The sequence below is a fragment of the Myotis lucifugus genome, unplaced genomic scaffold (genome assembly GCF_000147115.1).
Source record: "Myotis lucifugus unplaced genomic scaffold, Myoluc2.0 scaffold_201, whole genome shotgun sequence".
NCBI lineage: Eukaryota > Metazoa > Chordata > Mammalia > Chiroptera > Vespertilionidae > Myotis > Myotis lucifugus.
Window position 1 is genome coordinate 1,458,636 of NW_005871249.1, and position 23,584 is coordinate 1,482,219.

Consider the following 23,584-nt stretch of genomic DNA (forward strand, 5'->3'; position numbering starts at 1 on the left):
TACTCCTCAATGGAGCAAGTTAGGGGGAAAAAAGTATGTTTGCCTTTGGCGGTATTTATATCTCCTGGCAGCTGATAGAGCTAGATTAAAACTTCTGAAACTTTATTAAAATAACCTACTACTGATGTTTCATGTCCTATTCTCTTTGTTATTGTAGATTAATGACTTAAAATATAATTAACACTAGTGGCCTGGTGCATGAAATTCATGCACATTAAAAGGGAATTAATTAGAGGAAATATTTTAATATTGTTATTTGCCCTTTCTCTATAATAGAAGTGTCAGAGATGAAAGAAAGTTAGTAAAATGTATATAAAAAATCTCCCTCCTGTCAGAGTCTGGGGTGCGCCTCAGGACCCAGAGTCAAGTCCCCGCCCATGCACATGCGACTCAAAATCGCACGAGACCCAGACTCAGCCGGCCCCACACCTGTCAAGCCCCGCTGGGTGGGGTGCACAGCCTCAGGTCCCACATCAAGCCCCACCAGGTGGGGGGGCGCAGCCTCAGGTCCTCTGTTCCTGGCGTCGGGGGAGGGGGCGCGGTCTCAGGTCCCCCAATCTGGCCTCAGGTCTCCCAGCCACAGCACCAGGGCAGGGGGCGTGGCCTCAGGTCCCCAGGCCCCGGTGCAAGGGTGCAAGGGCATGAAGTCGCGAGCACGTGACAACCATTTACATATTAGCTCTTTATTATATAGGATTATTTAGGGGGGCCTTTATTGTTTATTATTAAAGATGAATTTTAAAAGGACATGATCAATCTATCAGGCTTAACCAGACTATACTGTATTTCTGGAAACTGAGCAAATAAAAAACATTTATTTCTTGTATGAACTTTCTCAGACCAACTAAAATGTTGATTTTTCTCTCCTTTGTGATAACAGTGGCTGGTTTATGATGATCTAAATTTCAAATTGGCAGTTGATTATTGATTGACTAAAAAATCCCAACGTTTTTGATTAAAAAAAAACAAAAGCTTCCAAAATGTAAAAACCATAAGAGAAAAGAGTCTGTGGGACCTTTGGTGATAAACAGATGACATACAATAGGGCCTCTTGAGAACATAAATGTGCATTAAGTATGGAATAAGGTAAAACCTGACTTCCCTGATCTGCTCACTTCCTTCAGATTTACTCCAAACTTGTGAGTGAAATAAAACCAGCTGCTCAGGCCTCTTTGTACCTGAAAGATAGCTTCCCGCTCTCCGATCTGCTGGTCTTCCGCCATCAGAGGCTCTTTATCAGGGTTGGCGTGGGCTCCACAGGACTAAGAAGGATAACATTCTATTACCCTTATTTATGTGGACTTAATGTGCGCTGATCTCCCATGTCACCTTCCACACTTACACTCTAACCTCTGGTTAACTGGCTGCATTCACCATTTTGCCCTAATCTACAATGGCTCTCCATCTACAGAAATACTGTACTTGTGCTATTGCCATAGGAATTCATGGTTTGTCATAATTTCTCTGAATATCCTTTCATCCTATATAAGTTGAGGCTCAATTAGGTAAACAGAAACACTATGGAACGAAGGGATTTATTATATGGATTCAAACTTACACATTTGTTGAAGGAGTCTATGGAAGGTTCTAGTCCAGTGATGGCGAACCTATGACACGCGTGTCAGAGGTGACACGCGAACTCATTTTTTTGGTTGATTTTTCTTTGTTAAATGACATTTAAATATATAAAATAAATATCAAAAATATAAATCTTTGTTTTACTATGGTTGCAAATATCAAAAAATTTCTATATGTGACACGGCACCAGAGTTAAGTTAGGGTTTTTCAAAATGCTGACACACCGAGCTCAAAAGGTTCGCCATCACTGCTCTAGTCTCTGGGTCTGAGGGTGCCTAACCGTCACTATAGGTCAACAGGGCCAACAATTGGGAGGAAAAGCTTGAAGGGGAGAAAAAGAAGCAAAACTGAAATGCACGAGGACAAACCAGAACTTGTATATTTTTCATTGTCTCCAACTTTGACAATGCAGGCAATCTGCAAAAGGAGATGAGAAAACCTAAAACACCATTTATTGACAACTTTCCATTTAATCCATACCTGAACTTGTGCAACTAATCATGGTTGAAAAAAGACAAAACCATGCTGAGTGATTTAACTTCAAATTCATGGCTAGTAGCCTGAATTGGATTCCTTGGCAACCATACTACAGCTTTCTGGTCCATGCCCTCTCCCACTCTCCTAGAATAATATTTTGAACCTACTCCTCTCTATTCCAACCTTTAACACTTTTTTTATTTTCACTTCAAACTTTTGCTCTTGCTTCCTACTATACTGAGAAAATGGAAGCAATCAAAAGAAAGCTTTCACAACTCACCATCCCATCTATTCATCTCTGCAATCTGTATTCTTATGTTCTCTTCCATTTGTAAGCTATAATCTCTAGGCTGAAACTTACACTTTCAAATAAATCTCATCCATTTCTCTACTCAAAGGCACCATTTTAGTAATTTTTAATCCCCTTTCCTAAATTATCAATTTTTCTTTCTTTAATACAAACATACTTTTGCCTTTTCCATCTTAAACAAACAAAGAAACAAACAAACAAACAAACAAACAAACAACTTGTCTTGAGCACACATTTCCCTTCCAGCGATCTGCCCTCTTTGGCAGCAAAACTATTTAAAAGAATTGTCTATAATTAGTGTCTCTAATTCTTCTCGAATTCTTTTAGAAATGCACTCCAATTAGGCTTTAAATCCTGTCACTCCAATGAATTGCTCTTGTCAAGGGCTCATTCACCGAGAGGTTATTCCTTCTAGGTCTGTAGTGTTTCAATAAGCTTTGTGAACAGAAATACTGATTCCCTTTCTTCTAAGATATCTTTTAAGGATGTTTCTTTCGCTAACAACCTTTCAAGATAGGAATAGTGTCTCATTCTGGGACAAAAGTCAAGCATTATAAAAATTTAGATACTGCCCAGCCAGCATTGCTCAGTGGTTGAGTGTCGACCTATGAACCAGGAGGTCACGGTTTGATTCTGGTCGGGGCACATGCCTGGGGTGTGGGGACATCCCCTGGTGTGCAGGAGGCAGCTGATCAATGATTTGCTCTCATCATTGGTGTTTCTATCTCTCTCTCTCCCTCTCCCTTCCTTTCTGAAATCAATAAAAATATATTTTAAAAAATAGATAACTTAAATCCAGGGATTTCTAAAAGGTACAGGAGTGGTGGTTTCTATTATTCCTACATTTAATTTACCATTTTGGTGCCCATGCAACAACCAGGAGGATCCCAGAACACGATGACCATCAACTCAATCAAAAGGAACTCTCAGTGGCATCTGCTATGCCAAATGTGCTCTATTTTTGCTAGGAGAGATCAATGTGGCCTCAGGTACATGGTATGCAGCCATTGATTTGATGAATAAGTTAATTCCATTCCTATCAGAAAAGAGTATCAGAAATAGTTTGCATTTACACAGAAAGAACAACAGTATATATTTTCAGTTTTGTTGCAGGACTACATTATCTCTCTCATTCTCTGTCGTAATACAACCCCAAAAGGTCTGTTTTGTCTGGACATTCTACATGTTGTTAAATGCAGAATGTGTAGACAGAACATAGGTCCGTGGCATGATGCTGATCAGATAGGATGCGCAAAAGATGGCTAAAGTGCAGGAAATCCTGGTAAATTGGCAAGAGATAAGCTCTATAAAGATTTAAAAGCCTGCTTCATCAGTAAAATCTTAGGGGTCCAGTGGTCAGGGACATACTGAACTATCTCATTAAAGGCAAAGAACAAATCATTGTTCTTTCATCTCCAATATGGCAAAGGAAGCACAACACCATGCAGAACTCTTTGGGCTCTTAAGGCAGCATATTTCATACCTGGGAAAAATGCTCCAAGCTATAATCTGGATGATACCAAATCCTGCCAGATTTTATGACCTGTTAGCTAAAGCATTGCTCCACGTCACTCACTTTATTTCAATAAGACTCCATTGACATACACATATGATGAAGGAATTCAGACCTAAAATTAATTGACTATTTGGCTCACTGAAAGACCACTGGAAATGACATAGCCTCGTAGAAACATGAGGACAGCAGCCACAGCAGAGAGTACAGCAGCTGGTGGAGCAGCAGGCTAGTATGACGGGGTTATTCTTGAACAAAGATTTCAAGCATGTTATGAGTCTAAAGAAAAGGAAGTACAAATAAGACCATGTTGTGCAAATAGCAGCTGGACTTGTAAATCAAAGGGCAATTCTTCTGTGCACAACTCACTGAAGAGGTTGTAGCACATTTACTGACTTTTTCAGTAGAAACCATGAGTATATAGCCCTTCTGCCAGGAAGAATGGGGTAATTAGACATTCCTATATCTTACTTTCCAAACTCAATTGAAAGTAAAGATTACAATTGCCTAATTGGTTACTAAGAAGGAACATATATATTTTATATTCTAGATGTAAAATTATTTTAAGGTTTATCTTTTGTGGTTAAGTTTTTGACTTGTTGACTTTTAAAATATAGCATCATTTTTCTAACCAGAAAGTTCAGTTTCTGAAGGAAAAACAAACTATGTTTTATATTTATTTTAAAATTTTGTTACATCTTTATAATGCTGTTCCAGTACCAAGCGTTCAATAAATATTTAGGATTCATTTTTGAAGTTCATGTTTAAAAGTTGGAATCATACAATACAGTAAAGTAGTACAGAACCTGGAGTTGAACCACAATAGAATTTTAGCTCTTTGATTCAATGTGTCTAATTTTTTGTGTTTTTTTTAAAAACTAATACCTACCCTGCAGAACTTTTACAGAATTAAAGATTATATGTATGAAGCACCATGCATTGTGCATGGAACACAGTCGTGTTCAAGAAATGGCAGCCACTTTTACCAGTTTTGTCTATTTTACAACGTATTTTAGCACTTGGTGAAGAGGGGAAAGCACTATCAATAGACAATCAACTCCCTTATTTTTGAAAACTTTGCATATTTTCCATCCACACCAGGATAAAACATAACATGGATATCACTAAGTGACATATTAAAAACTACTTAATTTGTGTATGAGGAAATCTGCAAAGTCACTACATCAAATCTCCTACTCATGCATTATCTGCCATATTCCTAGGACCTTCCAGTTTCTGTTTGAACACTTCCAGATACAGGACTCCTACCTCCTCAAGTCTTCAGTTTTGGGAAAGCTCTTAACATTAGAATATTTAATCTTTAAGGTGAAAACAAATTAGGAAGCTCTTTCCTCCTATTGGCTTTAATCCTACCTTCTGGAATTGTATAGAGAAGTCTCAATTGTATACAAGATCTTTGAATAATAACATGAAATACTAGTAATACTGAAAAGTGAATGTTAACTGCCACATTAGTGTTATTGATATGAGGGGTACACAGTCAGGGAAGACTCCAAAAACCAGCTTTTCTTAAGTTAGTTCTAACTGCTATTGCCCTTCATATCAACAATCTACCCAAATAGGCCTAGCCATTCACTATCATATTGAAAAAGAGTAAATAGCAAGGCAACCCATTTGGTTTTAAAGATAAAAGCTTTGGAAAACAATAGTTTGATATTTGTATGTCAATATTTCCAGGTTAATTGCAAAAAATAAAGTAGTAGAAATTAGGTCAGATCATTGAAGGAAGAAAGATATGAACCAAACTATGAGGGTTAAAATAGAAAACAACAAAATAAGAAAAAATATTCCTCAAATATAATAAGCAATGATGAAAAGAGTATTTTATTGCTTAGCTAGAGAAGAAGGAAAAATGAACAATCTATGTCCTACTAAGGAATGGGAAATTTATACATTCCTGTCCCTTTAGATAAGATTATATGTTAGACTAACATCCCAGTGCACGAAATTCATACACTCGGGTGGGGGGGGGAGCGTCCCTCAGCTTGGCCTGTGCCCTCTTGCAGTTTGGGAGTCCTCAGGGGATGTGGGAGTGCACTGACCACCAGGGAGCAGCTCCTGCATTGAGAGTCTGCCCCCTGGTGGTCAGTGTGTTCATAGCAACTGGTCATTCTGCCCTTCAGTCGATTTGCATATTAGTCTTTTATTATATAGGATGATTGGCTGAATCATCCTCCAATTATATTCAAAAGATGCAAGATTGAGGCTATAAGGAAAAAATATAGGATATCTAAATAGCATACTTAAGGGACTACAGATACATTTGCATTGCTACTAGCTTCAATTTTGAGAAAAGGAATTTAGAATAAATTCCTGAAAATTAGTAAAAGGACAATAATATGTTTATCTTAGAAAATGTAGGAGAGGAAGAGAGGATTATTCTTGGAAGTTACAGAATGATCAATCTAAAGAATGTTAAAACCAAGTACAGGGAACCCTTGCTTTGTATAGTTCAGATATGCAACTATTTCAGTTACCACATTTTAATTAAATAACACCCATCCCACAACAACGTGCTTCCTGGTTAAAGTACTGCAATATGTTAACCTGAACAAATGCATAAAGTACAAACTCAGCTGTTAGCTTTTTAGTCCACTAATTACTACATAAATAATAGATGTGTATCATGATCAATGACCAATCACATCTCTTCTTTCAAAGTCTGCTATTGATTACTATGCATCTCTCATTCAGTTCATGCACAGACAGCAAAGTATGTTCCTGTGTTGCTTCCTTGTCTCCCAGTGATAAGCCCACATGACATTTTAGAAACATACTAATTGAAAGAGGGGATTAGCCAATGAAGAAGAAAGTGCAGCAAAGAAACAAAAGGTGACAACACTGAAAGTGAAATTCTAATTGAACATTAGTGGAGTTAGAGAAGAAAGAGCTGGTAATGGGAATGTTGACATTGCTGCTGCTCCAAAGACTAGACAAGCAGCCGGAGGAACTTCATGAAGGTGAACTTATAGACACAAAGGATGAATGTGGTTGTGACAAAAGAAATAAGAATGTCCTAGAGAAAGTGATGCTGGCAAAATCTCCATTTAAAAGGAATTCTGGGAGATATTTTCTGACACTGAAAGTGCAAAAGGTAAATAAAATAGTTAATCCAAACTTAGGACAGAGTGGTATGATTCACCAGGAAATAGAAAAGATGCTTATTCCATATCATAAACTATCCTGGGGGAAAAAAGCAAGCGCTGTTAAAATTACTTTTGATAAGTTATTTTGCAAAATTGTGTACAAAAACATTCATTTTACTGGGTTTCATTTCCCTATTTATTTATAAGCAACAGTATGAATTTTTTAAATTTTGAAAAAATGTTGAAGATCATTGAACAATCATAATTTTTCCCACTGATTATTAAGATTTCTTTGCATGGTTATAGCTTACATAGTCATTTTTATGAAGAATAAGGTGCTCATACTTAACTTTACAAAAATAAACTTATTTTCTACTAAGGAATGAGAAAGGGATAGATATGTAAGATCTCATTTTAGTGAGCACTTAGATGTATCTCACATAAACAACTCTTATGGGGTTGTTGAGCATTTACTGTGTCTTCTATTGTGCTAGGAAATGTGGAGAAAACAACATTTGCTTCAGTAGTTTTAGAAAATAATCATAAATCTAAATGAGCAAAATGAGGCAACTAGAGAACAATTAGGTATTGAATTCTATTCATTAGTAATAAGGAGAGATGAATGTGATGACAGGTTTCTGGGGGAATTGGGCTTAGGGCAGATTGGGGATTTGAGTTAAGATGATAATCATGGGAAGGACTGGGGAAAGTGGAGAGGATTATTTTAGAAATGAGACACTTTGCATAAGCACAAAATTGTAAGTGGCTTTTGTCTCTGCGCATGTACCTGGTATTTCTAAGGCATGGAGTAGCAAAGGAGTTTACTAGAATGTACAAGTAAATATTTGGGACATGACAAAGGGAAGCATAGAGTCTCTGGAGCCAAATGCATTACCCTCTGGGGATCAGTGCTAGGTCAGGACAGGGGAAGGACAAAATAGGATACCAGAAAATAGAGGGTGAACTTACCACTCTCCAAGGACCACGCAGATACTGAAATCAAAGACTAGAAAAACAGGAACTTAAAGAATAGCATGAACTCTAAGAACACCAGTTTTGCTCCATCAAATTTACACTCCATCAAAAAAATATATATATTTCTTTTTAAGGAAGGAATCAGTTTATCATTTCCAGTCGTATTTAGCCAGTGACCTGAAGATGGCAGCATTGCATTCGTTCACTTAATTAAATGGGGGTAAAATAAGGGGATAAGACAGTTGTTGAAAGAACTCAACAAAAGTACAAGAAAAATGACTGTACTATGGAAAAATGGATGGAATAACACGTCTTCAAATGATAGCTCATAGATGATACATAATTCTCTAATTAATGGGAAGAATGTCAAAGTTCATCTAATATATCAGAACTAAAAGTAGGTCTGCACCAAGCTGCCTTATTTAATCATGAATAAGATGTATAAAATAACATGGTAAATATGTAAACATCCTAGAGTCACAATGATGAAAAAGAATAAAAAGGAGAATTCTGTAAAATATCAAGGAATAGAGCCTTTTCCTACAATGCTTTATGTAGTAGAACATCTTTAAAGAATATGAATTAAATTAAATAAAAACTGATGACAAAGAACAGATAAGACATGGTGAAAAATAAGGGAATATAAAGCAAAGTGGGTTTTCTGATGTATGGACTGAAAAAAATAGAACACAAAAGGTAATCAGATATAATATGGTATAATTTTCCAGAAATGAACAAGAACTTATTCCAAAGGGCATCATTTATTCCAACAAAAAATTATTGTCATTGATATGTATCCTAGTAAATAATTGAGTACTTATAATAATAAAAGACTTCTTCCTGATTATAGAAAATAAAAACAAATCACTTCCAAGCAGGGAAAGTCAGACTGACTTCAGACTTTTTCACAGTAACATTCACTGCAAGAAGGGAATGAAGCAAAGACCATGAAGGAAAGAAAAAAAAGTCTGACCATAGAATAAGTATAAATGCAGGAAGCAGATTTTCTTGAACATGAAAGATCTCAGGTAACAGATCTTGGACAGCCCCCTTGAAAAACAAAAACAAAACAAAACAAAATAAAACAAAACAAACCAATAAAATCTACTTGATGGTAAAAACTCTCAGCCAACCAAGAAAATTCAGGAATGGCAAGTTTGTTTTAAAGGGCTAGTGTAGATGATTAAATCCATTTAAATCAAAAGTAAAGTTAAACAATTTGAAAATGTTTGACTGCATAACCTAATATAAACATTAAAAACATCACTAAAGTAGACTTAATATAATGTACAATGACAGGATGGTCGGAGAGGAAATAACAAAATGTGTAGCAATGCCAAGTATCTATCTTTCATAAAAAAACTAGCAACAGCCAGTTTCCTTTATTCTTATTCTCAGAGGTCTTTTTATAAAGAATAATAACTCATGATGTTTAAGAACATTTATCTGAAATTTAAAAATATGTTCAGTTATACCCCATTTTCTTTTTGTGTGAAATACAGTTAACAACAAAATTTAATAGGATTTAACCTTAAAAGAACATAATGTTAACACATTCTTCTCATATCATATTTCACTTTTCTTCTCCTGTTCAATATATGTGAGTAGAGAAATACTTTTCATGTTTTGCAAATGTTTAGGTGGTTTTTATTCTGTAAATGTTTGTAGTTTTAAATGAGTTTTTCCCACTTAGAATTTTTATGTAGTTTGAACTTCTATGTTTTGTACAGGTATTATTTTCATTTATTGAAAGTCATTACTTAAAGTAATGTACACTCAATGTATAATTTTGGAACACAAGAAAGTTGAAAACGAGAAAAAATATCACTTATTCTATCATACAAAACACTGCAATTAAAATTGTGCTTCCTAGATTTTTCCAATTTTTTTTCTATCCCTAAAAATTTCTTACATATAAATTTGTTATATTTTATGTAGATCAGGCTTTACTCCACCACAGAATTAATTTTCTAGGCTATTATAACACTATATAAACATCCTTGAAATGACTGCATAATATTTTATATGTCATAATTTAGATTAAGTATACCTCATACAGTTTTTCAATTATATAGCCTTGAGTGTTTTGTACATATGATTGTGGGAACAGAGATCGGCATGGTGATACTCAACTTCTTCCTTAACTATATTAACTTTTAACCATGAAATCACCATGTCTCGAAGAATGAGGACTTGGAGAATGAGGTTGAGTGAGCAAGATTTCTGGATTTAAAATGAACCATCTAATTCATAAAGTTTTACATATCCATTTCACTAATCAAAAAATAATTTAATTTCCTATTTTCAAAGTGAGCATAAACAAGATGAGGAACCAGGTACTCAACTTTTACTCCTAGGGTATAAAGAACTGTGAAGGATTTAATAATACATCAATGATATATATGTACATATATATAGTAATCAAAGTAAGCTGTATGCTACAGAAACAAATGATCTCCAAAATATCAACAAAGATATTTATTTTTGCTCCCCATAGGTATCCACTGAAGGTAAGATTCAGATATGCTCTAGGTCATCTTTACTCTAGGATCCAAATAAAGAAGACTTTACCCATAACAATGCTCAGGAAAAAGAGATCACATGAGTCACATGGTGGCTTTTAAAAGTTCTGCTTATATTTCATACTGAGGACCAAAAGGCAGGGATGTATGCAGATAATCTCCCCATAGAAATGGGAATTGGAGTGAGGCAAAGTAGATTATTTGGCTAGAAAACTAGATTAGGCATGTGGACTGAATTGTGTCCCATTCATATGTTGAAGAGCTAACTCACAGTGGTCGGCAAACTGCAGCTCTCGAGCCACATGCGGCTCTTTGGCCCCTTGAGTGTGGCTCTTCCACAAAATACCGACTTCTGTGCGTGGGCCACGAAGTTTCAATTGCACTGTACATGCGCGCCCGCATGTGGTATTTTGTGGGAGAGCCACACTCAAGGGGCCACAGAGCTGCATGTGGCTCTCGAGCCGCAGTTTGCCGACCACTGTTAGAATGTTACTGAATTTGTAGTCAGGGCCTTCAAAGAGGTAATTAAGGTTAAATGAGGCCATATGGTGTGTTCTAATTCAGTCTGACACGAGGAGCAGATTAGAACATAGCTAGAGATGCCAGGGCCATGTGTGCACAGAGTAACAACCATGGAAAGAGGGAGTGAGAGGGTGGCTATCTGTAAGCCATGGAGAGAGGCCTCAGAAGAAACCAACCCTGCCAACACCTTGATCTTGGACTCCTGGCCTGTGAGAAAATAAATTTCTGTTGTTTTAGCCACTCAGTCTTATATGACAGGCCTAGCTGACCAAGACAAGTATAGCATTTATTTTTTAAAAAATATGTTTTTATTGATTCCAAAGAGAGGAAGGGAGAGAAAAGAGAAACATCAATGATGAGAGAGAATCATCTATTCGCTGTCTCCTGCATGCCCCCTATTGGGGATTAAGTCCACAACCCAGGCATGTGCCCTGACCTAGGATTGAACAGTGACCTCCTTGCTCATGGGCTGACACTCAACCACTGAAACACACTGGACAGGAAGTATAGCATTTATTCATGAAAATTTCTGTGGATATTTTACTGATTTTTTTTTTTTTTTTAGCATCATGGAACCCAACTGGGAAATAGACAAGAAAGAGAAAAATAAGAAAAATAAAAAAGCAGGAAAACAAGAAGATACTTTTGCCAACATTTTCTTATTTGTGATCTAGAATTCTTTGTTTATACGAAAACACCATATGTGTATGCACAAATATATTTCTCACTAAATTTATTTCTTATAAGTTGTTCACTGTGAAAAGTGGGGTCAATTTTCCAAGTTAGTTCATTGATTGCAAGTCATTATTTGCAGAATTAAACTATCTCTACAAAGAAAGTTTGATGTCATGTTGTAGGCAGAGTTTATTGAGTATCCATTCTAGAAAACTTTTAGAAAGGGGGTGTTGGGAGTGGGGTACATGCATAGTAGAAAACTAGATGTAGGCATGTTCACCCTCTGGTCAATGAAATTAGAAAATTCCAATATTTGAGCACACTGTAGAATAATTTTTTTTGTAAATAACATTTGGAAAATATAAGTGAGCTCTCTCTTAAACCTTAATATCTGAGGATTTACTAACTTCGGTGATATAGCTATTGTTTTCCTTAGAGGGAAATATCACTTTAATAAGTGAAAGGACCATAGTGTGTTAAAATCAAAACACCCTCTAAACCTCTGAACTATACAAAAAGAATAAAGTATAATAGAATACAATACATTACAAAATATATACATCTTGGGTGATAAATGTATTTCTTAGGAATTATTATAGATTTTTAAAATATTATACTCTGCTCACTGTTTATATTGAATTAGATATTACTAACTTTTTTTTTTCTTTAAATGGATTTTTTCTTACACAAGAGCACAAAACCTACTTGAAAAATCATACAATTACTTAGTCATTCTTTGGGTAGAGGCTGCACTTTGGTGTGTTAAAAAAAATTCACTTTATTCAGAATGGAATTTCTAAGTAGGAGCAAAGAAGTATTATAGGAATAATTTTAAAGATATCTTTGAAAGCTTGATGTACAGAAAGCCAAAAAATATCTCATTATGTTGTTAAAGTTCCAGAAGTTCTACGCTACTGAGCTCAAAATGTTCATCAAACTGAGTTATCCTTGTTAGAACAATCTAATTAGAAAGAAATATATTCTGGAATCACTTAAATCTATCAGGGGAAGAGAATTAATGCAGCTATATCATCTAGACTTTCAGAGTGCATACATCCTATTAATGCTAATTACATTTATAAAATGCAAATTACTTACTTCCCTTTGCTCTGTGTATTTATGTTAATGTGCACAGTTTTAACTAAGGCAAAAATACACTTAAGCTGATAATCTTCATATAAAATTAAAATGATTAGTTTATTTTAAAAAAACAACACCCAGCTATTGTAATGGTGTATATCCCGAAGTACTCTAAGGTTTTAATTTTCCAGTTTATTTATTTAAACTTCTTCTTTCAACTCCACAGAAATAAAAGTACGGGGTTAAACAGTTTCTGATCTCAAAGTTTATCTTGGGGAATTTAAAAATCGCTTTTGGGATTTAGATAAGAGGCTGAGAGATCAACAGAAAACTGACAGATGGGAAGAATAATATTGGCACTAATTAACTGAATCCAAAGATGATACTGCCTAAAAATGATCTCAAATGCTGCCTTCACTGTGCAAGCCCGTCCAAAGGGCAGAGGGAAGCTGTGCAGAGTACTAGCTCCATCCCTGGGGACGGACTGATTTGGATTCTGGTCTTAGCTCTGCCCTTTGCAAGTTCTATAACTTTAGGCAAGTTTCTTACCATTTCTAGACTCATCTATAAAATGAACCTAGTCATCATATGAGCCACTTAGGGTTGTGAAGACAAAATTGGATCATTTAAGCCTGGAGCTTAGTGCAGTGCCTGTCAATGCAACAATGGCTCAGTAAAATTAGCCATTATAATCATGTTGCAGCAAATCATGTGAAAAGGGGATAGCTATAAAAAATAGTAGTTGGATTGTAGCAGTTGACAATTATCAAAACATTTAAGTAGACATAGATAATAGCAAAAGAAAGTAAATGAATTTCTGTATCGGCCTGTATCGAGGAGAGTTGGCTTGAAGATAAATGAAGAATTGCTTCATGAGCAGAGTGACTGAAACACTGCTAGTGATGGTTGTAGTGAGGCAGGTTGGGATGCTCAGGGTTGGAGTGGCATGGGAATGGGATGTGAGCGTGCGTGAAAACAGAGGAAGAATATGAGAAGGAATATGATGAGACAAATCCCAAATTCTCACTTCACGTATTTTAAAATTCAGTTTCTCTCTTTTTTTAATGTTCAATTTTAAGTTTTTGTACCATGACAAAACAAATGCACATATTTACCTGTTAAAAAGTAGCACCCATGCTCCAGCTGTTTGGCTCAGTGGATAGAGCATCAGCCTGAGAACTGAAGAGTCCCAGGTTCTATTCCAGTCAAGAGCATGTACCTAGGTTTTAGACTCAATCCCTGGCCTTGGTTGGGGCATGTGTGGGAGGCAACCAATCAATGTGTTTCTCTCACATCTATGTTTCTCTCTCTCTCCCTCTCTTCCACTCTCTTAAAAAATGGAAAAATATCCTTGGGTGAGGATTAACAACAACAACAAAGTAGCACCCAACCCCTTTGGCTGTAAAATTCTACAATATCTTCTCGGAATTTCCCCCCAAATGAAGTTAAATTCCAGGATGCATGCTTCTTATCCTGTACCTGTTCTATTTGCTACTCCTAGTGAAATTCAATTCCTGTGCCATTCAAGTTGGATAACTTTGCTCAGCCAAACGAGTGTTTTTACTTGCTCTATGAACCCATATTGCCAAACCAATGCTTGAATTCAATGCCAACAGGACTTCAACTCAAGGAGCAAATTCAGATGAAGCCAGTTTTATTCTAATGTTTTTATATGAAAGTGGTGAAGGGCTTTCCAGGCCGAAGGGCCAGAAAAGGGGCCAGTACAAGTGAAGAGTGTGGATGTAATGCCAATTTATCTCGACCATTTCTTTCATGACCTGCCCGACGTAGCCCCAGTAACAGAACTGCAGAGTGGCAGTATGACCCAGGAATCCCTCTTCTGGGCGTCCACCTGAAAAACTTGAAAACACTTATTGTGAGGATATCTAGGTACCTCTAAGTTCATTGCAGCATTATTCTCAATAGTCAACACATGGATACAACCACAGTGTCATATGAGGGGTCACTGAAATATAAAAATTATCTCTGAAACTGCAGAGTCCTAAAAAGTCCTGTGTTTGCTTAGCATCATTGTAATTATATTAATTACATGAACAAAGAATAAATCATTTCAAAGTTCAAAACTTTCCTCCAGTTAACGTGTATCGCTTATTTCATCAGATGTAAAAGCAAAAGAGGATGGACGCTGGAGGCCGCTGGGTCCAGTCAGTACATGCTTTGGTTCACTATATTTCTAAGCAGATTTTATTGTTTTCCAATGTATTTGGCATGTTTCTTAATTCATTATGGCTAATGTCATCATGAAAGAGAGTTATGATATTCATCTGTGGCTATTATAAGTGCTTAGAACTCAACTACTTGCTTTTGAAGGATGAAGCAATGATACAGATTTTTAACTTTTCCTTGCACTATTTTAGAATTCTGAAAGCATTAAGGAAATGCAGTGCAGGTGAAATACATTAGGATGATCATCTTATAATATTAAGATCTAAAGCTCTACCTAGATACTAAAAGGTATATGTATAGCGAAAAGCATCTGACCTTGTTAAAACAGGGTTTCTAACTAAACAGTTTTTGCTAAAACTAAGATAAGAGAAAGTGGCAAAGCTTGTCTCCACATCCTTCAAGCCGTGTCCTCTGGGTAGTCTCAGAAACCAGTCACCTTATTTCTTCATGGAAACCAGTATCCCTATCTCTAGTTTCATATTTTGTCCTGCAGTCATATCCTCAAGAACTCCAAAGAGATTACCTTCCTTGCATACTAATCCATCTAACTCATGTCTACTGAGCAGAAAATAAATGCATCTGTTCGGAGAGCAGGATAATTCCAACTTGGACAAGTAATGCCAAGACGGTAGTATGAGAAGTAAACGAGTAATGGCTCTGCTATCAGCTAGATCTTTGTTTTAAATTTTCTACCCATTACTAGCAAGTGGTTCAATTTTTCTGAATATCAGTTTTCTCATTTGTGAAATGGGGTTGCTGTGTGGACTAGAGACATTGCATGAGACAGGCCAGCAGTGTCTGGAACAGTCCCAGGGACTTAATAATTCCAGATATTATTTCTGCTGATGACTTCAGGAATCTGAGGTAGGCCAGTGGATAAGTTATTTTTGGTGCTCCTACAAAACACTTAAAGGCCAGTCTTGTACAATTCATGAGACTACCTTGATTAAATGTGGTGCTTTATAACAGCAATGCACTCAGCAAATTGAATACTTTCTTCGTGCCAGGCATGATCTTCTTTATGATAACAGTCCTTGACTTTAGTATAGGGTTTCATCTTTCTCAAATTGCATTAAAAAACATTATGCTATGTGATTTTCTCTTGACAATCCCAGGAGTTAGGCAGAGCATACATTATCATCTCCATTTTCAAGATGATAAAATTGAGTTTGGTAGTCAGGGTACCATATGGCTCATTCAGTTTGGGTAACATGAAGAGAGTATAATCAACACACTATTGACAATTGTGTGGTCAGTTTGAGTACCCCGACAGCAGAGGCCTTTGGTTCCCTATGGCCTGAAGGGCCAAAGAGTGGTAGGAAAGGGTTACTTCAATCTAGCGAGAGAGGGCTGCCTGATCAGACGATGACCTGGCTTAAGAATGCAGTCAGTCCACAGGGATTCAACAGGAATGAAACCAGAGTAATAAATATATGACCATCCTCTTTCTCCCTTTGGTCTATTGTGGTTGCTCCCATAAGCCAAAATCAACTGGAAGCCAGCAGGTAAGGAAGCCCACTAGCATAGTGTGCATCAGTCATCCCACTGAGTTACAGAGCAGAGTGGTGAAGGACCAGTGGATATGAAAGGGCAGCAGGAAACTATCCAGAACACTGTGTTTTAACAAGGTCAGATGCTTTTCGCTAAGATTATACAAATTTGGAAGGGAACTAGACCTTAGGTGCTTTAGATTATAACTAGTGCTTTTATTTGTAAAACATGTTGTCTTTCTTTATCTTACTAAGTACTAGTATCTCCCTCCAATGCTTGTTCCCTTTAGTCTTTATTTGTTTCTGCCTTGCACTATCCTGACATTATAAAATCTGTCTCCTCCCAACACATTCAACCGGTATATTAGTTCATTAGTAGTAAGGAGCTTTCTTTTTAATAATCATATCACTTTTTCATTAGAAATAATAGAATAGATGCTAGTTGAGTTCATTCATTCATTCATTCACTTGTTAATTCATTTAACAACTATATGGTGAGTGCCCACTGTGTACCAGACACAGGAGTTAGCAAAGGTAGACACAGTGCCTGCCCTTGTGGTATTATAAGATAGACTTTCATCAAATGAACACATTAATGTATGCATTACTGCAAGCTGAGGTAAATGTTCTGAAAAAAAAGGAACATTTGCATGATAATGACTTTGGATTTAGGAACAGCTTCCCTGAGGAAGTCATGCTTCACCTGAGACCTGGAAGGTGAGCTGGTATTAACAAACTGAAGGGTGGGGAGAGGGATAGGTTGGAGAATTTGATAGACAGTGGAACAACATGTGCAAAGTCACTGTGGCCATAGGGAGCATGGAATATCTGATAAAATAAAGCCTATGTGGGAGGAGCATAAAGAAAAAGAGAGAGAGAGGGGGTAGAAGGTGGCCCCAAGGTAAAGACCAATAATCTGTCTTGGATTTTGATATTTTTCCCAAAAGCAATGGAAAACAATGGAAGGATTTAAAGGAAGAAATAATGTGACTAAAATTTCATTTTAATAAAAATCACTGATGTTGCAGTGTTGGAGGAAGAGACTAGAGGGGATTCAAAGGGACTGATAGTAAGGCTGCTGAAGAAATTGAATTGAGCTATCCTGTCTTATAGAATGAAATGCCATGGTTTAGTTAACCATTTCTTTATTGAGCACGTATATTTCCAAAATATTTTAAAGAATACTACAAAGGACATATTTCCATGTGCTTGTTAGTTTGTGCATGTGTGAAGTTTTCTAAAATAGACACCCTGATTTTCTTTATGAAATTACATCTTCTCTACTCTAAATCTGGTGATGGGTGGAAAAGGATTCACCTTAGCTCCTGAGGTGCCCATGTGACTTAGACCTGGACAGGCAGAGTACTGATTCCCTCTCTGAGAAATTTTGCAGGGACTGTTGGCAAGAGAGAGACACAGCTTCCGACGGGCATGTTGATAAATACCAACTATAACCTGGAGATCTTGGCAACTGACACCAAAAGTGAAGAGCTTGCTTGAGGACAGATCCAACAAAGAGGGAAGCGATGCCAAGTTATGTTGATGCACTGATTTTTTAATAATTTATTTGAGTCCATGGACTTAGAGATGCTTGGGGCAAAGTCTACTTTGGGAATTACATGTTCTAATAAATTTTCCATTGTTGAAACCATTATTTCTTCATGGAAACCAGTATCCCTATCTCTAGTTTCATATTTTGTCCTGCAGTCAGATCCTCAAGAACCTGGAAGAAATTACCTTCCCTGCATAGTAATCCATTCAACTCATGTCTACTGAGCAGAAAATAAATGCACTCTATTCAGAGAGCAGGATAATTCCAACTTGGATAAGTAATGCCAAAATGGTAGTATGAGAAGTAGACAGAGTAATGGCTACCAATTTGAGTTTGATTTCTCACATGAATCTAAAAGTAAAATAAATAAATAAGTCTAATTATAAATCAAGTTGAGATCTGTTATTATATTGCTATAAAATTAAAATTTGCTAAATTCCAAAGAATTGTTTGGCCCCAACCAATATTAGAGCAAAGACATTTGAATGGAAAGAAATTGTACACATAGACATAGAGATAGTCACAAAGCATATAGTAAGCTATATGTGGAATTAATAAATAGACAACTGTGAGATAGATTGTTTGAACAATATTAGGAATACCTTGTGTTCCTTGTTAAGAGCATATCTATCAACAAAAATTATTTAGATGGGAATGGATGTAACTATTATCTAAGTTTAAAGTACTTGCATATTATTATAGAGGGCATGGGGGACATATTGAAGCAGTAATATAAGCTTCTATGACATGCCCTGTGTGGTCCATATTGAATGACTTGGCTAGGCAGATGGTTTAGAGCAGGGGTGGGCTAACTTTTTGACTCAAGGGCCACAATGGGTTCTTAAACTGGACCGGAGGGCCGGAACAAAAGCATGGATGGAGTATTTGTGTGAACTAATATAAATTCAAAGTAAACATCATTACATAAAAGGGTTCGGTCTTTTTTTTTTTTTAGTTTTATTCATTTCAAACGGGCCGGATCTGGCCCGCGGGCCGTAGTTTGCCCACGGCTGATTTAGAGCCTCTTGATTATGCTTCTCTATGTGAAGCAGAGAACAAATAAAAGATCCTAATAGTACCAACTATAGCAGTGGGTATTATATCCATTTTAATAATCTGAAAGCAGAGCCCCAGGAGAAATCTCTATTCAGTATTATTTCCCCAAGTAGCTACTATTTTTCTGAGAACTTGGTTTGTTTTTGTCCTGTGGGTACTTGAATTGACCAGGTTTCCCTAGAAAAAGTTAGTACCAGAACTGACATCAAACTATTAAGGATGTTGAACTCTTTCATATATATATATATATATATATATATATATATATATATATATATATATATATATATATATGATGTAGTCACATGCATGTATATACAGGGGTGGGCAAAAGTAGGTTTACAGTTATAACAAATAAATAATACAAATTAATAAATAATACAATAATAAACTCTGTGCTTCTCATAAAACTGTAGACCTAATTTTGCCCACCCATGTACTAGTATATGATTTTTAATATTATCTCTCTACCTAAATTTATACTATTTATGCTATTAATACCATCATGTTGTATTTTATTTACAGTTTTGAGTTACATTATTAAACGTGACTTGAGGAAGTATTTTAAATGGTAAAGTACTTATATATTTATTTGAAAAATTATAGAAGAGAGTAAAGAATAGAAACAAAGGATAAAGTAATGATTGGAAATGATTTAAAACATTGAGTACATTTGTTTTTGTTAATCTTCACCAGAGGATATTTTTCCATTGATTTTTAGAGAGAGTGAAAGGGAGAGGGAGAGACAGAGAGAGAGAAATATTGATGTGAGAGAAACACATCAATTGATTGGCTCCTGCATATGCCCCAACCAGGGCCAGAGATCAAACCTGCAACTGAGGCACGTGCCCTTGACTGGAATCAATCTGGGACCCTTCAGTCCATAGGCCAATACTCTATCCACTGAGTCAAACTGGCTAGGTCCCCACTCATCTTTCTATTTCAAATCCCAGTGAAAGAAATATGGCGCTGACTGCATACTGGTTGCCTTCTAATAAACCTAGTAAAGTTCTGTCAGAAGAAGAAATCTGATTATCTGTTCCCAGTGGATAATTTGTTTACATTCTTACTAAAACATCCTTAAAAATATAGTACAGAATGAATATGTACGCTACTGAAAAGTAAGACTGATAAATACCCTGATGACACAATCTGGAAGGACTTGATGCCTGAGTGACAAAGACACACTCCTTCACCAAACTTTGGTCAGGTTCCTCAGAGCACTCTTGTCAATGAGGCCTCCATTTTTGCCTTCTGGCTCCATGGCTTGCTGAGCCTGATCTCAAGGAGAATCCCCTGATCTTTGATAAATGATCCAGCTCCTCACCCCCCCCCCCTTGATATCTAAATCCCCAGTCTGCCTTTAGTGAGAAACCTGTTAAACCAGTTTAGCAAGAATCCTGCTATTCTTGATGTCTCACCTTAGTAATTTTTTAGTCACTGACCTCTCTACTCTGTTTCTAGGTTATAAATCACCGCTGTCTTTGCTGTATTCCATGTTGAGCCCAGTTCTTTACTGAAGTCTCTCTCCTCTACTGCAGTAGTTTGAATAAAATCTGTCTTGCTATTTTTACAAATTTTCTTTTGCAAAATTTTTCTTACATTAGGAGAATTAATTGATGCAGTCACACACACACACACACACACACACACACACACACACACACAACCTGTTCAGGCTATAGCATATGACACATTGCATCTTTGCTTCATGAAATACACAACCTAAAAAGAAAAAAAATCATGAAACGTGTTAAAGAACAGTGATGCAGACTCTATTCAGGAGGACTATTGCAACATTGGTCTCAACTACAAAAATAACATGGAAAAATGGAAATTTATACCCAAGGAACATGGTGTGTGTGGGGTCATTGGATGGAAAATTACTAAGAGGAAATACCAGAGGTAAGGGGGACTCTAGCTAAACTAACCTAACAGATTTTTTGCTGCAGGCAAGCCAGGGTGATCTGACATCACCTGGGGGTTAGTGGAGGATGAGGAACCGGATCAGATATTGAGGGTGATCATATATATATTGAGGATGTGGTGACCTGGAAAAACTGAGCAGGATTTCTGCTAAAATGAACAATGCTGAGGTGAACACAAAAGCTCAAAAGCAGGGCCTAGATGAGAAGAGAGTTTAGAGGAGCCTCACTAGTTTGGTCAAAGAAAGAATCTGTCTATATCTCCAAATATCAGTTCTCTGACTCAGAAATTGAGAATTTATTATATGTAGGGAGAAAGATAAATGTTTTCCTACATCCTTAACATTATATCCAATAAGGCAGATAGATACCATGTCTCCTGTCTCTCATCTCTTTGTTAATGTTCTTCATTTGGAGAGGAATACAAAAATCCCAGCAAATGACCAGAAAGGAGGTAGGAGTGCAGTGCTGGTAGAGAGCATTCTGCGAAGATTTGACCCAGGAGAAGGACGAGCTAGGGACTTGTTTTATCCTGCACTATGTCAGCTGAGGTTCAGAGAACAGGGCAGTGGAGGAAAGAAGCAGATCAACATGGGAAAGCTTATTAGAAAAAAGAAATTTGACATGACGCTCTGAACATCAACAGTGCTCAAACTGTAGATCTGAAGCTACAGAGCAGGAAGAAAGAAGAAAATGAAATGATCTCATACCTGTAGATCTCCTTGTCTCAGGGGTGAGTGAGAATAAAAGCAAAGTGCAGGGTGAGCCCTTGATGGAGTTAGTTAATTGTACGTAGGGGTCACATTGTGTGAAAAATATGTGCCCTAGACACTAGTATCACTTGCAAGATGGGGGAGACACATCTGAACTGAGAACAACTGAGGAATAGAAGATTTGTGGCTTCCATATCACGCTCGCTTCTTGAGAAATTAGTGGACAGAATACCCTGTTATTTAAATTATTTTCTCCTGTTCTTTGAAGTATACACGGTTCAATCGACATACTTTAAAGGGGCATATGGTGTGTTTCTGCTGCATATTGACAAGTGCATATAAAGAATAAGGCATGTAAGGTTATGCCCCGCCCCCCTATTAAAAGCAAAGTGTAGGCTATTAAAATTACGGCACAATAAGAAGCAAAACAATCTCTCTTGGTGGGTAAAAGCAAAACTCAAAATGATCTATTCCACAATCTATTAAAAAAATTCCAGCCATATGGTTGGAATAATCTACACAATAAAGGAAAAAAGGCAACAGTTCCTATGGAGAAAACACACTGAGATAAAAGGTGAATAAAATGAAAGTGTAGGTAACAAAGTAGGACAAAAGAGGAGGCAAATGGAGTAAAATAAAGATGAGAAATAAAAACACACACACAATTTTAAAATGGAAATGCATACTGACAGTAAAGAATGAAAATGCTTCTGAAGAAAAATAATCAAAATAGTGATGGGGAGAGCAGCATGTTTACTGTTTCATAAATGCGGAGAAAGACATAAAATTAAAATAATGAGACAAGATGGCAGAGAATGTAGTGTTCATATGCATAACAGATGTTCCTAGATTTAGTTCAAGACAAAGTATGAAGAGGAATCTCAAGAACATCTGTATTAGTCTGCTAGGACCGTCTGGGTTGATTTCTGGTGAGGCCTCTTCCTTGCTTACAGTCACCCTCCTTTCCCCGTGTCCTCAAATGGCCTCTCCTCTCCCTGCACAGGGAGAGAGGATAGGATCTCTGGACCGTCTTCCTCTTATAAGGACACCAGTCCCACTGTTTTAAAGCCCCATCCCTGAGGACTTCATTTAACCTTACTTTTTTCCATTAAGGCCTAATCTCCCAATATAGTCACATTGGGGGTTAGGACCCCAACAATGTGGATTTAGGAGGGATACAATTCATCCCATTCAGGAAAAAAACGGGTTTTAGAGAAACCCCGAACAACTAGTATCATAGTTCAAGGATGCAACCTTGACTTGCAGAAAACAGGAGAGCGAGATCTAAGAGTTTTGACAGGAGAATATTATAACTAAAGTATGTACATGTTAGTATGTCCACTGCTAGAAAAAACAGAGACCAAAATTAAAAATAAAAGCACATGAATGAGAAAGCTATGACATTAATGAAGATTAAAGACACAAACTTACTGTTGTATACTTCATTATAAAACTAAAAAAAAATTCATAAGTATTTCAGGAAGAAAGTTAAAATTTAATACAATATTTTAAAATTGAAATGCTCAAAACCTAAAAAGTTGGTGGGTAAGCAGCTATGAAAAGAATAAAAATGTACTAAAAGCCTTGTTTAAAATAGATTTGACTCAAAAATTCTTTGTCACTTTTGACACTCTTGACACTAACTTGCTTCAGAAATATAGGCTAATGATAACCTTTGAAAAACAAAGGCAATTATGTCACTTGTTCAGTTATTTTCATTTTTTTATAGAGGGGACGTTATATCCACCTCCTTGCAGGAAATCAAGTGCACATGATGTAAAATGTCAAAGAATTATTACCTATAAAAGAAATGGTAAGAGGTAGCATTCAAGAACTTACAAAACCGGAGATAGTCTCATGTGTATGTAAAATATAGTCCAAAAATAAAGAGTCCTAAACAAT

The 23,584-nt window shown here is 36.5% G+C and overlaps 1 protein-coding gene across 1 annotated transcript in view; it reads right to left on the reverse strand.

The window, feature by feature from the left end:
• Positions 1 to 3,270, reverse strand: part of TUSC3 (tumor suppressor candidate 3) — a 130,582-nt gene extending 127,312 nt beyond the window's left edge. The window contains exons 1-2 of the mRNA XM_006097427.3: positions 3,220 to 3,270; positions 1,179 to 1,262 (exon numbers count right to left, since the gene is read on the reverse strand). Coding sequence (XP_006097489.1) covers positions 1,179 to 1,262; positions 3,220 to 3,270 — 135 coding nt within the window. The remainder of the gene's footprint in view (positions 1 to 1,178; positions 1,263 to 3,219) is intronic.
• Positions 3,271 to 23,584: the final 20,314 nt, after the last annotated feature.